Source organism: Ipomoea nil, unplaced genomic scaffold, assembly GCF_001879475.1.
Source record: "Ipomoea nil cultivar Tokyo-kokei standard unplaced genomic scaffold, Asagao_1.1 scaffold0191, whole genome shotgun sequence".
Lineage (NCBI taxonomy): Eukaryota > Viridiplantae > Streptophyta > Magnoliopsida > Solanales > Convolvulaceae > Ipomoea > Ipomoea nil.
Genome location: NW_017616619.1, coordinates 996,377 through 1,012,058, shown reverse-complemented (window position 1 = coordinate 1,012,058; position 15,682 = coordinate 996,377). Strand labels below are relative to the sequence as shown.

General features: G+C 43.9%; 1 protein-coding gene across 1 annotated transcript; it reads right to left on the bottom strand.

Annotated features, from left to right (window-relative positions):
• Window positions 1–2,536: 2,536 nt before the first annotated feature.
• On the bottom strand, window positions 2,537–3,409 carry LOC109187973. The gene has a single exon (XM_019338425.1). The coding sequence runs from the start codon at window positions 3,407–3,409 to the stop codon at window positions 2,537–2,539; it is 873 nt and encodes a 290-aa protein (XP_019193970.1).
• Window positions 3,410–15,682: the final 12,273 nt, after the last annotated feature.

Below are 15,682 nucleotides of genomic sequence, written 5' to 3'. Positions count from 1 at the left end.
AAGAAACTTTTGCTGTAATTGATTTTCTGCCTGGACCCGATCTGATAATGTTTTAGAATATCTGAGAGAGCCTTCAGAGAGCTTGAAGATCCATTAACAAAAATAATAATATCGTCTGCAAATGCCAAATGAGAAATAATGGGGCATCCCAGCCTCGTAGAATACGGAGATAGTAATCCTGTGCCCATTTTCAATACAAGAGAGCGGGAAAGAGCCTCCGAAACAAGAATGAAGAGGAGGGGGGAGAGCGGGTCGCCTTGCTTAACCCCCCGCGTTGGTTGAAAGAAGCCGCAGTTAACCCCGTTAACCAAGACCGATAAGCGCGTGGCCTCCAGATTGCCCAAGACAAGGTTGATGAAAGCCGCAGGGAACCCAAATCTGCCCAGAACAGCCCTTAGAAAGGGCCAAGAAACCCGATCAAAGGCCTTCATCATATCAAGCTTCACCGCAACATTCGCGCCCCGACAGCGTTTGTTAATGTGTTGAAGGAGCTCAAAAGCCAACAACACATTGTCCTGAATGCTCTGTCCCTCAACAAACCCCGCTTGCTCCTTTGATATAATTTTGGGCAGAATATAACTAAGCCGAGAGGTGAGAATACGTGTGAAGATTTTGCTGACAAAGGTACAGAGGCAAATTGGCCGAAAATCCGCGAAGGTTCCCGGGTTATCCTTTTTGGAGAGAAGAACAATCTGGGCGCTTGCCAGTGCGCGTGGTAAAGGCACTCCAGAGAAAAAATCCAAGGCCGCCGCGAAAACATATTCTTTTACAAGGTCCCAGCAGTTACGAAAGAAAAAACCCGAGAAACCATCAGGGCCAGCTGCGCTGTCTGGATCCAACTTCCACACCGCTTCTTTAACCTCCTCACGTGAGACCGGTAGGGATAGAAGAGCGATGTCTGCCCCGATCGGATTCATTGGGAGGTACTGTAAAAGGGGCTCCAATCCGGAGCTGTCCTCCGCCGAGAAAAGCCCTGAGTAAAAAGAGACAGCTTCTTCCTGTATAGCAGATTGAGTCAAAAGGAGCTCTCTTGTGCCATTCTTGATAGCACTGATGCGCTGCCTTCGGTGCCTATTCTTAACCACAGAATGAAAGTAACGGGAGTTAGAGTCCCCATCTTTCAGCCATTTCACCCGGGCCTTTTGTTTCCAGTAGAGTTCCTCATGTTTAAGTGCCTGAAGGAGATCCGCTCGCAGCTTGTGGAGCAACTCATAGTTGACGGGCAAAGGCTCTTCATCAAAAGCATTTTCAGCCTCTGTAGTTTTGATCTCCAAATCCCTGATGCGGTCAAAAATATTCCCAAAAATGTCTCGGTTCCAAGAACGGAGGCCCTGTTTGAGTCTTTTTAATTTGAAGGCGAGGGCACGCATTCCCCCTCATTCAGCTGGCTGATTCCAATTTAAGCTGGCAGTATCCATGAAACTCGGGTGAGTGACCCACATATTCTGGAATCAGAACTGTTTTGGGCAAGACACCATTGTGTTAGCACCACTCAACAGGATTGGCGAATGATCCGAAGTTGTCCTGGCCAGAACAGTTATTCGCACCTCCGTGAAATAATCTCTGAAAGTAGCATTCATCAAATAGCGGTCTAGCCTCTTCCAAACTGCCCCAGCCGTTCGAACACCATGCCAAGTGTATTAACCGCCGAGAGTGGCAAGATCAAGCAGCTCATTGTCAGCAATAAAGTCTGAGAAGTCAGAAATACACCCCACAGTCGGTATAGCGGTCCTCCTATATTCAGAAATGCGTGAGATCACATTGTAGTCTCCTCCCAGGAGAATTGGCCGAGAATCCGTAAGGCAAGCCGCGAGCTGCAACCACAAAAGAGCTCTTTCTGTTCTGGTATGCTTCGCATAAATTGCAAAGAAATCAAAGGAGAAGCCCCACGGGATGTAGCGAGCTTTGCATAGAACAAACTGATCACTGTCTAACACAACCTCGATGTCAAAAGAGTCTGACCAAAGCAACCAGATTTTGGTTTCACTGGATGCAAAACCACCCGAGTAGTGGAAATCTCGAATAAACCTGTCTAATTGATCAGCATCAAGCCATGGTTCAATAATCGAAACAAAGTTAATGTGCTCACGTCGAATTATCCTTCTGAGCCTGCGCCGTGAGGAAAGCAGACCCCGGACATTCCAGCTTAGCAAATTCATTTCAACCGGTGTGAGAAGGAAACTCTAGCGATCTTGCCTGCTGCTAGCCTGGTGGTGATAGATGGAGCAAGTGCAGAGTAGTCCTTCCTGGGACGGCTCTTCTTCTTAGTTACAACAACAAAATTGTCAGGTTGCGATTTCCCAATCTTGGCTGCGAACAGTCTGCTATCCGCTTTCCAAGAGTCAAGCAAAGATTGCGAGAAAGCTCGGGCATTCTGTATATCATCTCCGTCTGATAGATGTCTCGGTAGAGAGTCTGAATGAGCCATTGCACGGACTCCTTGGTCATCAATAAGCTCCCTCCCCAGAGAGGTATTAGCCTCCGGGATTGCCAATGGCGAAGCCGCGCTCTCCGTATTAAGAACCGGGGCAGTACTCTAAGGGGCTGAGCCGTCCCCATGCTCTTCTTCCGACGGACTCGGACTATGAACAGGCCGCCATCTCTTCCTTGGAGGAACCAGTAGAGGCTGCTGGTTAGCTGGAGGCGTCTCCGTTGCAGCCTCCCGGCGGGGTTCAGGTTGTAGCGCCGTCTGCATGTTCCGGCAGTCCACCTGAGAGTGGCCAAATTTGCGACACCCCAGGCAGTAGGGAGGGATGTATTCATAGCTGACTTGTTGGGCGAATCCGCCGTATGAGCCATTAGTGATCCAAACTTGCTTCGGGGGGGTGTTGCAGACATTGAGCTCTATGCAGACGCGCGCCACGGAAGGGCGATTATGAGCAAGAGTGGATGCGTCGACCTTCAAAGGTTTTCCAATTAAGTTGGCAATTGAATAAATTGCTCTCTTATCTTGCAAATGAGGCGGGAGACCTTCAAAGGCGATCCAAACAGGAACAATTGGGGATTCCATATCTGGCCGAAAATCTAGAGTCCATTTGAAAATCCGCATGATGTAGCCCCTGATCGACCAGGACTTTCGAAGCCAGCACCGTTGAAAATCCGTCTCATGATCAAAGTTTAGGAGCACATGGCGTTGATCAATCAGGCCAAGCGAAAAAGCACCACCAAAGACAATTTGATCGAAAGTTTTTCGAAGATCCGCCATCGAGGGCCGGCCTTTTGCGAACTTTCCAACCAAGGCGTATTTGAATTTCTGGGAAAACTGACTCACATCGCGATCTGAGAACGTGACTGCGGGCATGCCCTTGAACCTTTCTGGTGGGCGAAGGGGCGAGGTTTCGTTGGAGTCAGGGAGGATGTCTGCGAACGTGCGAGGTGGGGGCTCGGCGGCCCCCGGCGGTGCCGCCATCTGATCGCAAGAAGAAGCCTAGGGTTGCGGAGCATTTTAACTACCCTCGCGAAAAAATGAATGTGTGATTGAAGGATATATACTTTAATGTACATTAATATAATCTAGTTTCACTTATAACATTTAATACTTTTAATTGTAATACAAAAATGATTTTGATAATTAATCTTATAAAGTTTCATTTTCTCTACTTTTCCCATCATTACATTGTAGATTTGCAAAGAGATCACGTATATGGTAGATAATTTTTCCTTTGTTTTTGGGTACAACTGAAGGAGTTGGGGCCTTAGGGGCTGGACGTTTAATATTTTAACTTAAAGACGAAAGCGAGTGTCACTTGACCACAAGGTTTTGAGTTATTGTATACTATTATCACATAAGTTAGAATGTGTATACACAGTATGTGTGTGTATATAAGATACAAAAAATTTTAACACATCATTTGGTTTAGATTATTTTACATAACTTTAAGAATGTAAATATAGTAATGTTATATTTTCTTCTTTGATTCAAATGAATAAGATTTTAAAACTTTGTTTTTATTATTTTTTGAAACATTTATGCGAATCATATCACACATCTCCACATTTTTAAGTTATGTGATATTCTGGAATGTTATATTATTTGAAAACATCCATTGAACTAAATTCCAAGCATTTAGTTTAGGTTAACTCACATATTATCATAAATGCAAATATTGTAATATCACATGCCCTTGTTTGGTTTAAGGGGATGTGACAATATTTATTTCTAGTTCAGTTTTAGTAACACTTATGAGAATTACATTCTCCATAGAGATTCTTAGAAATATTACATTACCTCTGACAGGATAACTGGACAAGGTATTGGATCCGACTCGGTGCACTTGGTCTAACCCAACAGAGCAATGATGACAACCAAAGCAATCAATATGGACAATGTCTAGCGGTAAAGAGTTGGAATGGTTCTTAGCGTCCAACGCATTACCGCCTCATCAAAGAGCAGTTAAGAAGGAGCGCGCACAACAATTACTGAGGAGCCGGACACTTATGATGAGGAACCGTTGTACTTATTAGGAGGTCGTTAGTACCTATATTATAGTCGTTACAATTGTACTGTATAATAAAGCTGAGCCCATGTAGGGAGACATTCTGATTCTTGTACTAAAACACTTAGGCAATACAATTTGTTACACAATTATATTCTCCGGTAACATATTTACCGTCATTGGTGATTTCATTTAGAGGCGAGATCAAATCTCAAGCAAATACGTTGCACATTTGGAAAAGATGGTTCGTTCAGGATCTAGCAACTCTCACGGCGCCCACGGTTCCCGCAACTTGAATGACAATGGCAACACCTCTGGTGATCTTCGAGACCAACTCAATAACAATCGTGGAGACCTTTGAGAACAGCTCAACAATGGAGGAGCAGGGGCATCCACCCATATTATGGACCTCCATGCGACTGCCCAGGCTATGCAGCAAGCAGCGATGATGCTAGCTCAGATAGTGGCGGGGTTGCAGGGCCAGGTGCTCCCGCCACAGCCCCAGGAAGTAGAAGCGGAGTCCCCACGGAGAGAGAAAACCCACCAGAAGGATACAACCCGTGTAACTAGGGACCTAAGACATCACACCAGGATAAGGGGTCCAGAGGAGGACACTCAAAGAAGTGTACCAGCCAAACAACCAGCCGCCTCCAAGTCTGTCTTGGAACAGTTGGGGGTGAGGGCAACTGCGAGACAAAGATTGGGATCACGGGCCGAGGGGTCATCCACCAGAGGCCATCGCCGATATGGTAGTAGAGTAGAAGAGAGACCACCAAAAGAGAGGGTGGGCAAATCTGATGAGCTGGCCCCGCGCCAGCAGTTTGATGAGTTGGCCCCGTGCCGGACTGCTACGAAGAGGACCCCCGAGGATGGGGTGGTTGAAAAATTGCAAAGGAAGATTGAAGAGTTAGAAAGGAAAGTAGAAGCGAGAGAGCAATCGCCAGAACCCGAGGTGAGGATGGTGGCTCCATTTTCCCAAAGTATAATGGACGCGCCTTTACCAAAGGACTTCAGGTTACCCGCCATCAGAGCATACACCAAGACCTCCGACTCGCGTGTCCAAGAGTTTCATGACGTACTTCTCCACTCTGGATGGGGCGGCCCAAGACTGGTTCAATACCATCCCAGATGGTTCGATCTAAAACTTTGCAGAACTGTCCAAGAGTTTCATGATGTACTTCTCCAGCAACATACAATGCAAGAAGCCGTTTGCTCACCTTTGCATAACAAAGCAAAACATAGGGGATAGCCTTAGAGATTTCCTGAACAAGTGGAAGAAGGAAGTCAACAACGTTTACGATTTTGAGTCCAAGGAGACGATTCTGATATTTGTTCGAGCTTTAAGATTGGGAGATTTTCATAGGCAGTTAAACACCCATCAGCTCGTTCTTACGAAGATCTAATGAGGATGGCCAATCGCTATGCAGAAGTAGAAGAAGTCGACAAGAAGAAAAAAGAAGAGGAGGAAGGCAAGACAAGAGGAAAGTCCGAGAAAATCGGTCCAACCAACCACGTGTCAGGCGCGGCCCCGTCGAAGAACGGAAGTAGGGACCAATCCTCAGGAGAACCCAATTTGATCCTCTTGCATCATTTGACCCCATGATGCGTAGTATATTTGCAAACAAATAATACCCAGAGTATTCGGGTAGTCGAACCACAGGGAGATGGGATACTAAATACTAATTACTCGCTTACTTACAAGAGCTAGTCTGATCGAAACTTGATGGTTGATTGGTTGCATAAGATAACGAGCAAGAAATTAAACAAATATTAAGGTTTCGTAAACAATAGAGCAAAATGGGATTCTTGGGATCACAATGTTTAATCACCTAGTGCCAATTAACATTTGTAATACTTGGTTCGGAAATTAAGATCTGTGTGGGAATGCAAAGTGGAATCGAATTACTCCCGTAATCTCTATTCCTAGTGAATTTCCACTCCCGTGGCTTAAACACCCGATAAGATCGAAGATAAGCATTCAATTATTCCTAATTACTACCATCTCCCGATGAGTAACAATTTGGAATTAACTTTCCCTAATAAGTTCCCCTTTCCCAAGGTCTAACTATTAGGTGCAATCGTGTGTGCCCCAGTTTATGCCCCAATTCCCATTGGTGACACAAATATGACTATGAAGCTAGTAATTTAGGCCTTTAATTACCAACAACAACAGGTTAAGACAAGACTGCAACACAAATCATAAAACCAAACATAAATATATTAAGAAACTAACGAACAAGGCACATAGGTTCATAAACAAATTCACCCAAAAATCCCTAAAGAATCTAGCCACTCATGGTCATAATAACAGTAAATTCAATGCTCAAAGATAAACAAATACCAACGAGGATAAGAGTAAGAGTGAAAGAGTTCTCCCGAATCTTTCTAGCTAATTCTCTATTCCAAAGCTAGTTGTAAATCTTCAAGTTGGTCCTCTTTGTGCTTTGCTCTTGATTGCCTTCAAAACACCCAAATCGCAGAAGAAGAGAGAGACTAGGGTTGATAGAAGATGGTCTTTTTATAGTAGAACCCTGATGGCATCAATTTAGGAGTCCTTTAAGTCAACAGCTGCCCGCGACCTCGACGCGTCGAGCCTCCAGCTGTGCGATGTTTGAGGCTACTGGAAATTTTCGACGCGTCGAGGCATGGGCTCGACGCGTCGAATTGCTGATGCCTCGGCTTCTTCCTCTTTTGATCATTTCGTGCTTGAAATTCTTCCCTTGCTTTCACGCTCACCCTGTAATGGTGAAGAAAAACACTACCGAACACCGTAAGACATTCAAAACAAGTGTAAAAACATAATCTAACGAGAAAGCAAGGTAAACAAGCAATAAATGGACATGATTCAATAACTTTGTTTCTAAAATGAATCAGAAAAGCTATAAAAACATGCACAGATGTGATAACATCACCCCCTCACACTTAAGACTTTGCTTGTCCTCAAGCAAAACACTAAATCAAACCGCAGGTCAAAACACAAGGATCGCTCCCAATTTCTCGTGCACAACTTAGCAAAACCACAAGCCAACTCACTGCAGGACACATGCTTCCGGAGTCATCTCTGCTTGGCACCCGCGTTCTACTCCCAAGCCAACATACAAGCACCCAGATTGTTAGTAGTGGGAAATCTAGTGTACACACGTACTCAGTTAGGTTTATGCAAAACACGACATCAGAAAAACATCCTAGGCTTGCCCTTCCTACTCCTCCTGAACAGAACTAACATTGCATGTAGAGATCAAATAGGTCTTTATTAAGCTTGTAATGGGGCTAAGGGTCACGGTTTATAGGAAAAAAAAGGTAAAGAATGATAACAAAGAGAGAGAATGACACAATTATCCATAGCTTTTCAAAATCTGGAAGAGATGAGATAATCATAATTCCAAGGAGCAACTTCCTTTTAAGAACTTAGCAACTCTTTAGTAAAGTGGGGATCCAAACTCAAAAGCTTTCAATCTCTTTTTTTTTTTTTTTTTTTTTTTTTTCATACTTTTCTTTGTCTTTGGACATCTTTTGGATATAGCAAGATAATTTCAATCCAAACTTTCATGACCCCCACACTTGAACATTTGTAACACTAGCTGCTTTTTATCGTAGCACAACTCCATAAAACTCTTCTTACGGAAAAGATGAAGATAAAAGTTTCATTCTCTCAAGGGTGGAAGGGAAATATTTGGCTAAGGGCTAAGGGTTATGAATGGGGTAAATCATAGAAAAACAATCACAAAAGGGGTAATAAGTGCTTAGCACTTATTATAAAAAAAAATAAGAGGCTCAAAGGGGACACAAAGGATAACACATACGTAGGGACAGGTTTAAAGGCTATGAGCTACCAAGGATGGCCTAAATCATTTCAATATATGCGAAAATTAGACTAAACCCGAGGAGTAATGAGACAAGCCTTCGTAAGCCAACTAATTGTCGGAATTCCACATAAACTTTCACTAACACATGCACTAACCACTAGATCAAAAAATTAGTCCTGATTATGAGTGGGTGGCAAGTATATTAGCAAGGGAAATAAATCACTGAAGTGTTACACTATGATTTCATCCATGGCATAATGAGATGCAGCAAGTTCCACCAAAACAGACCACTACCCGACACGAGAGAGCGAGAGCAATTAAGTGTCAAGACCAACAGTTTAATGGAAATAGAGGCACATGAGTCATTCAAGAAAGAATTAAAGTGAAGGGAGCGAAATGGAATACGAGAACAGACTAAATAAAATTAAGGTGCAAGGAAAATAAAATAAAAGTGCAAAGACTAAGGAAAAGAAAGGAAATACTTCAATCCTTCCCCCTCATACTTAGAGAATTACATTGTCCCCAATGTAATAAATTAAGTGAAGACAAAGGAGTTGGAGTATTGCCGTAGAACCTTCTACTGGTCGGTATCTGGAGGTGGTGGCGGTGGGTAGTATCCTCGATAGAAGTCCGGGATGTACCGAGGATCCTGCAGCCAAGGTGGTGGTGGTGGAAAGTTCGGCTGGAAGCCGAGATGGGCCTGATTCTGCTGGTGTATGGAGGTGCCCATGAACCAATTCACCTCATCAGTTCTGCGCATGAAATCCTGCCAATCATGAGGGAAGGCAGGTGCAGGGGCCGGTGCAGGTGCAGCCGTCTGTGGGGCAATTGCATCATCGCCCTCTTCATCATCTTCATCGTCCTCCTCTTCCCCGAATTGCTGACCGGTCTTGTAGCGTTTCTCTAGGTAATGCTCAGATATGAAGGCTTGTGGAGCTAACTTGACCTCCTGGGATTCATCAATAGGAACCCCAGCCAGCTGGCAAAGATGCGTAATGAGGTAGGAGTGGCCGAGGTAGAATCGACCTTTCGCATCGGCAGCTTCGCGGATATTGCCGTTGATGATATGGCCAATGTCAATAGTCTTGTGTTGCCGGATGCAGTAGGTAAGGAGCACTAAGTCCTTTCGGACAGTCCCCTTGTGAGAATTTAGGACAAGCCTCGCTTTGATGAAGTCCAAGATTCCCCTGTCAGCAGTCTGAAAATACTTGTAGTCCATGTGGGAGGCTACACCCCCCCTGATATTCCACTCGGCCCTCGGGTGGAAGAATTGTGCAATACGGTTCAGCAACTCTTGGTCCATGTGGCCACGACGCAAATCTCGGTTAAAGTAATCATCGCCCATGTAATTACGCGTACCATAGTACGCATTAATGGCCTCCGCCGAGAAGTCGACCGGAACGCCCCGGACAATACAAACATTGGTTTCGAGGCCATCCTTTGCATTTGCATAGAATTCCCTCACCAAATTGGTAAATGCATCTCCTGGTTGAGCAAGGAATCGGGGCCCCCAATTCCACGCTTCCGGGACCACTATATGTGCGCCACGTTCTTTCAGAACGGGCCGGGCAGATATCAACTGTTGGTACCGTTGAGCCGCTGCGTCTGTTACAAAACGTTCATATTGTGCAGCACGTTGTGGTTGTTCCCGGACCTGCGAAGATTCGGCTCTTGGCCATTTGGACGGTTGACGGGCTCTTGGTGCCATAGGAAAAACCTACAAGACTCAATAATAAAACAAAACTTTCAAGTACTTGATCAAGAATTTATAGCCAGAATATCAAAAGTGCGTCCAAGGATTTCAAAGTTTTCAATCAAGGGCACAAACTTCACTTGGGCATTTAATCAAACACCTTGTGGGCATGAACTTTAACACTAGTTTTATGTAAAATTGACATATCAAATTCATCCCACAAGATCACCACACATCAAAACAAGGATACCTATCATCAGGAGTAAGGTCTACAACCATCCTAGACTAAAATAAGAAATTAAAATTATCAAAACAAAGTGAAATTTAGCTTAAACAACCAACGAAGAAACCTAGAAAATAGGATCAAAATGTGAGTGCAATAGTTTCTAATGCAACAATTACAACATGTATATAGCAACAATCAATCTTTAGTAATCAACAATGGGCAATTTATCTACTAAAAATTCAAGATCAGGGGAAAAATTCGTGGGTAGGGCTCCTACCCAAGAATAGAGCAAAAATGCACCACCAAATCAAGAAATTAAAAGTAGAAAAGAGTTATTGTTGTTACCTTGTAGGTTTAGGAAGTGAATGGAGAGGAGAACCAGAGGGTTCAGACTTGGGATATCTTGGGCGAGTGGAGATTGAGAGAAAATTATGAGTTTGGGGAGAAAAATGGACCACTGTTCGCGATTTAACCCATCTGTTCTGTCGCGTCTTGACGCGTCGAGCTTATGGCTCGACGCGTGAAAATTTCCAGTAGGGAAATTTTCGAGACGCGATGGTTTCGACGCGTCGAGACAGGGGCTCGACGCGTCGAAAATTTCCAGTAGGCAAATTTTCGAGGCACGTTGGTTTCGACGCGTCGAAAATTGGGTTTGCCGCGTCGAAAATTTCCAGTAGGGAATTTGATCATCTGTGGGAGCTCGACGCGTCGAAAAATTCCAGTACGGAATTTTCCACCTAAGTCGATTTTTGGCCTTTTTTACTTAGTCAAAAACTACCCCTATACTGCTGTTTGCCACAGAAACCAGAAAATACACTCAAATTTTGTAAAACGAACTAGAACGAAATAATTAGCACGAAATAAAAATGCGATAAATTAAAAGATAACATGGGGTGCCTCCCATGGAGCGCTAAGTTTAACGTCGCTAGCTCGACTGTACCTCCTTTCAGGTGTCACATGTAGGTCGGGAGATGAAGACAATGTATCACATTGACCCTAGGTTCCTCGGGTGAATAGTAGTGCTTCAACCTTTGCCCATTGACCGTGAATTCATCTTGTGTTCCTTGAAGCACCACGGCACCCGACGGATGTACCTTAATCACTTTGTGTGGCCCAGTCCACTTGGATTTTAATTTTCCTGGGAATAATTTCATCCTTGAATTGAATAGAAGGACGTCGTCTCCTGGGACAAATTCTCTCTTTAGAATGTGCTTGTCATGCCACCTCTTGGTCTTCTCCTTGTAGATTTTCGCATTGTCATAGGCTTCGAGCCTGAATTCATCAAGTTCGTTTAGTTGATGCAGCCTCTTCTCACCTGCGAGTTGCAAATCCATGTTCAGCGTCGTGACTGCCCAATGGGTTTTGTGTTCTAACTCCACGGGCAAATGACAAGGTTTCCCATAAACAAGTCTGAAAGGTGAAGTTCCAATAGGATTCTTGAAAGCGGTCCTGTATGCCCACAATGCATCATCGAGCTTTGCGGACCAATCTTTCCGAGATGGATTGACCACCTTCTCAAGAATGGATTTGATCTCTCGGTTTGACAGTTCCACTTGACCATTGGCCTGGGGATGATATGGTGTGGAGAGTCTGTGATGAATTCCATACTTCTCAAGAACTTTCCCCAACGCTTTGTTGCAAAAATGTGTCCCATTATCCGTGATCAAAGCTCTTGGTACCCCAAACCTTGCAAAAATATTCTTCTTGATGAACTTAATAACGACCTTGGAATCATTAGTAGGACAAGCAATGGCTTCAACCCATTTGGAGACGTAGTCCACTGCCACTAAGATGTATTCGTTACCAAAAGACCTGGGGAATGGACCCATGAAATCCAAACCCCAGACATCAAATAGTTCCACCTCAAGAATACTTTGTTGAGGCATCTCGTTTCTCCTTCCCACTGCGCCTACTCTTTGGCACTTATCACAACGAGCTACGAAAGCATGTGAATCTTTGAATATACTGGGCCAATAAAATCCTGACTGTAAAACCTTTTGCGCGGTTCGAGAAGGTCCAAAGTGCCCTCCATAAGGCGATGAATGACAATGCTTTAAGACACTTTCTACCTCGTCCTCGGGCAAGCATCTTCTTAATATTCCATCTGCACATCTCTTGTATAGAAACGATTCATCCCAAAGATAGAATTTTGCATCAGCTTGTAATTTCTTCTTCAATGACCTAGAAGCGTTTGGTGGAAATTGTTGGCAAACCACATAATTTACCAAGTCCGAATACCATGGCATAAAAGCACGAAGAGCCATCAGTTGCTCTCCCACGAAGTACTCATTGATTGGAACCTTTTCTCCTTCAGCCACTTCGTTTTGGTTCTCTAATCGGGACAAATGATCAGCTACAAGATTTTCCGTTCCCTTCTTGTCTAAGATCTCCAGGTCAAACTCTTGAAGCAGAAGGGTCCATCTCATCAGTCTTGGCTTGGATTCCTTTTTGCTCATCAAGTACTTCAATGCCGAGTGATCGGTATGGACAATGACCTTGTATCCGTTTATGTAGGACCGAAACTTATCAACAGCAAAAACCACAGCCAGCATTTCCTTTTCTGTTGTGGCATAATTAACCTGAGCCGCATCCAGAGTACGGCTTGCATAGTAAATTGGGTGTAGGCACCTGCCCTTCTTTTGACAAAGGACGGCCCCCACAGCGTAGTCACTAGCATCGCACATAATCTCAAAAGGTAAGTCCCAATCTGGCGGTGACATTATGGGAGCTGTTGTCAATGCCTTCTTCAATCTGCAGAAAGCTTCAAGGCAAGCATCATCAAAAACAAAGTTAGCATCTTTTAAAAGCAATTGAGTTAAAGGTTTAGAGATTTTTGAAAAGTCTTTGACAAATCTCCGGTAAAACCCTGCATGGCCAAGGAAACTCCTTATTCCCTTTACCGAAACCGGTGGTGGCAGTTTCTCTATGACTTCCACCTTGGCCGGGTCAACTTCAATGCCTTTTTCTGATATCTTGTGCCCAAGAACAATCCCTTGTTGTACCATGAAGTGACATTTTTCCCAATTAAGACAAAGGTTTGCTTCTTGACACTTTCCTAGTGCCTCATCCAAATTATCTAGACAATTATCAAACGAAGAACCATAGACAGAAAAATCATCCATGAAAACTTCCATAGTCTTCTCAACTAAATCGGAAAAAATGGCTAACATGCACCTTTGAAATGTAGCTGGTGCATTACATAACCCAAATGGCATCCTTCGATATGCAAAGGTGCCATAAGGGCATGTAAACGTAGTCATCTCTTGGTCATCGGGGTGGATTGGGATCTGAAAGAACCCCGAAAAACCATCAAGAAAGCAAAAGTAAGAGTACTTAGCCATCCTTTCAATCAACTGATCAACAAACGGGAGAGGAAAATGATCCTTCCTGGTGGCATCGTTCAACTTCCTATAGTCCGTACACATCCTCCACCCAGTGACTAACCTGGTAGGAATGAGCTCATTTTTCTCATTGCGGACTACAGTTGTCCCCCCTTTCTTCGGGACCACGTGAATAGGGCTGACCCACCTACTGTCAGGAACAGGATAAATGATGCCAGCTTTCAATAGTTTTAGGATCTCTTTCTTCACAACCTCCTGCATCGTAGGATTTAACCTACGTTGGTGCTCAACACTGGGTCTACGCCCATCCTCTAAGTTAATCCTGTGCATGCAGTAGGAAGCACTAATTCCAGCAATATCATCAATAGTGTATCCAATGATTCTCTTATGTTTTCTTAACACATCTAATAACTTTTCCGTTTCCTCATCTTTCAAATGCGCACTTACAATTACTGGGTACGTAGAATTTGGACCAAGATAAGCATACCTCAAGTTTGTTGGTAAAGGTTTTAATTCTACCTGTGGTGGTCCCTTTTCCTCAAGGTTACAGGCAAGGAGTGCTAGTGGCAATTCCTGTGATTCCTCATCATTCGTACCATCCTCCAACCCTTCATTCCTTGTGGAATCTTCACCTTCGAGCTGTAAAGGGTCATTGGAGATCCATTTACCCCTCTCGTAAGTCGCAACACATGAGTCGATTTCGTCTACATAGAAGCAAGAATCAAGAAAAGAAGATTTGTTAGCCAATTCAAAAACATTAAATTCAACTTTATCCTCTCCAATCTCAAGAACTAAAGTTCCTTTTTTGACATTGATTATAGCTCCAGCGGTTGCCAAGAATGGCCTCCCAAGGATAATAGGAATTTTAGCATCTTCTTCCATCTCTAAAACCACGAAGTCTCCCGGAATGTAAAATTTGTCAATCTTCACTGGCACATCCTCCAGAATTCCGATAGGATATTTCACTGATCTGTCCGCCAACTGAAGAGTTATGGATGTAGGCTTTGGCTCTCCAAGTCGCAGCTTTTGGCACAAAGAGTAGGGCATCAAACTCACACTTGCCCCTAAATCGCATAAAGCTTTTTGAACAAGTGATTCTCCAATAACACAAGGGATAGAGAAACTCCCTGGATCCCTAAGTTTTGGAGGAAGCTTGTTTTGAATTAAAGCACTACATTCTTCACTTACTGCCACCGTCTCACGATTCTCAGCTCTCCTCTTGTTGGATAAAATCTCCTTCAAGAACTTAGCATACGAGGGAATCTCGGTCACAGCATCAATAAAAGGAATGGTGATATCCAGTTGCTTGATCAAACTGTAGAAGTTTGCTCTTCTTTCCTCTTCCCTAGATTTCTGGAATTTTTGTGGGAAGGGTAGAGGTGGTATATGCTTCTTTGCGGGTTCAATTTCTTGTATCTCATCCTCCTTATCCTTGAGCAATAACATCCTCATTCACTTTCTCATTATCACCCCCTAGATTCTCCCTGACCACCACTTGTTCCCCATTTGGATACGGTGGGTCCAATAATTGCTTCCCACTCCTAGTGGTGACAGCGTTCATGTGTTCTCTTGGTTGTTCGGGCATAGCTGGCAACTTACCAGTGACTTTAGTACTTGATATAGATGGTTGATTTGCTAGCTGATTTTCAAACATATTTTGGCGAGCGTCCATCCGATCCAACCTCTCTGTAACCTCCAGCTGTCCTTTAACCAGTTTTTCCAATAAAAATTCCATATTCGACTGGACTGGTGCTTCCACATTAGGCTTGGACTGATTTACTGGAACCTGATATCCTTGGTTCTGCCTGAATTGCGGTTGATGATTTCCTCTAAAATTTTGCTGCCCCTGGAATCCTGGTGGTTGACTTCTACTGTTTAAGTACTGGGGATTAGCCGCCCCAGCTGGATTACCCCAAGAGAAACCAGGATGATTCCTCGATGCATACGGATTGTAGGTTCCTCGTTGCTGGAATGCCGGTTGAATACCACCATACCCTACCACATCAACTTGTTCCATTGTAGCTTGAGAATCAACACTGAGACACTCCTCGGAATTGTGCTCTCCTCCACACAACTCACACATCAGTACAGGTCTTGAAGGAGTAGGAGCTTTAGAATCGTAGCCCGAAGCCTGATTCTTGATAGTAATCTGAGCCAACTGCTGAACTAAAGTGGCTACA

What these genes read in the sequence shown, in the direction of transcription:
- LOC109187973 (XM_019338425.1), bottom strand. Translation starts at nt 3,409, where the DNA reads ATGGCGGCACCGCCGGGGGCCGCCGAGCCCCCACCTCGCACGTTCGCA.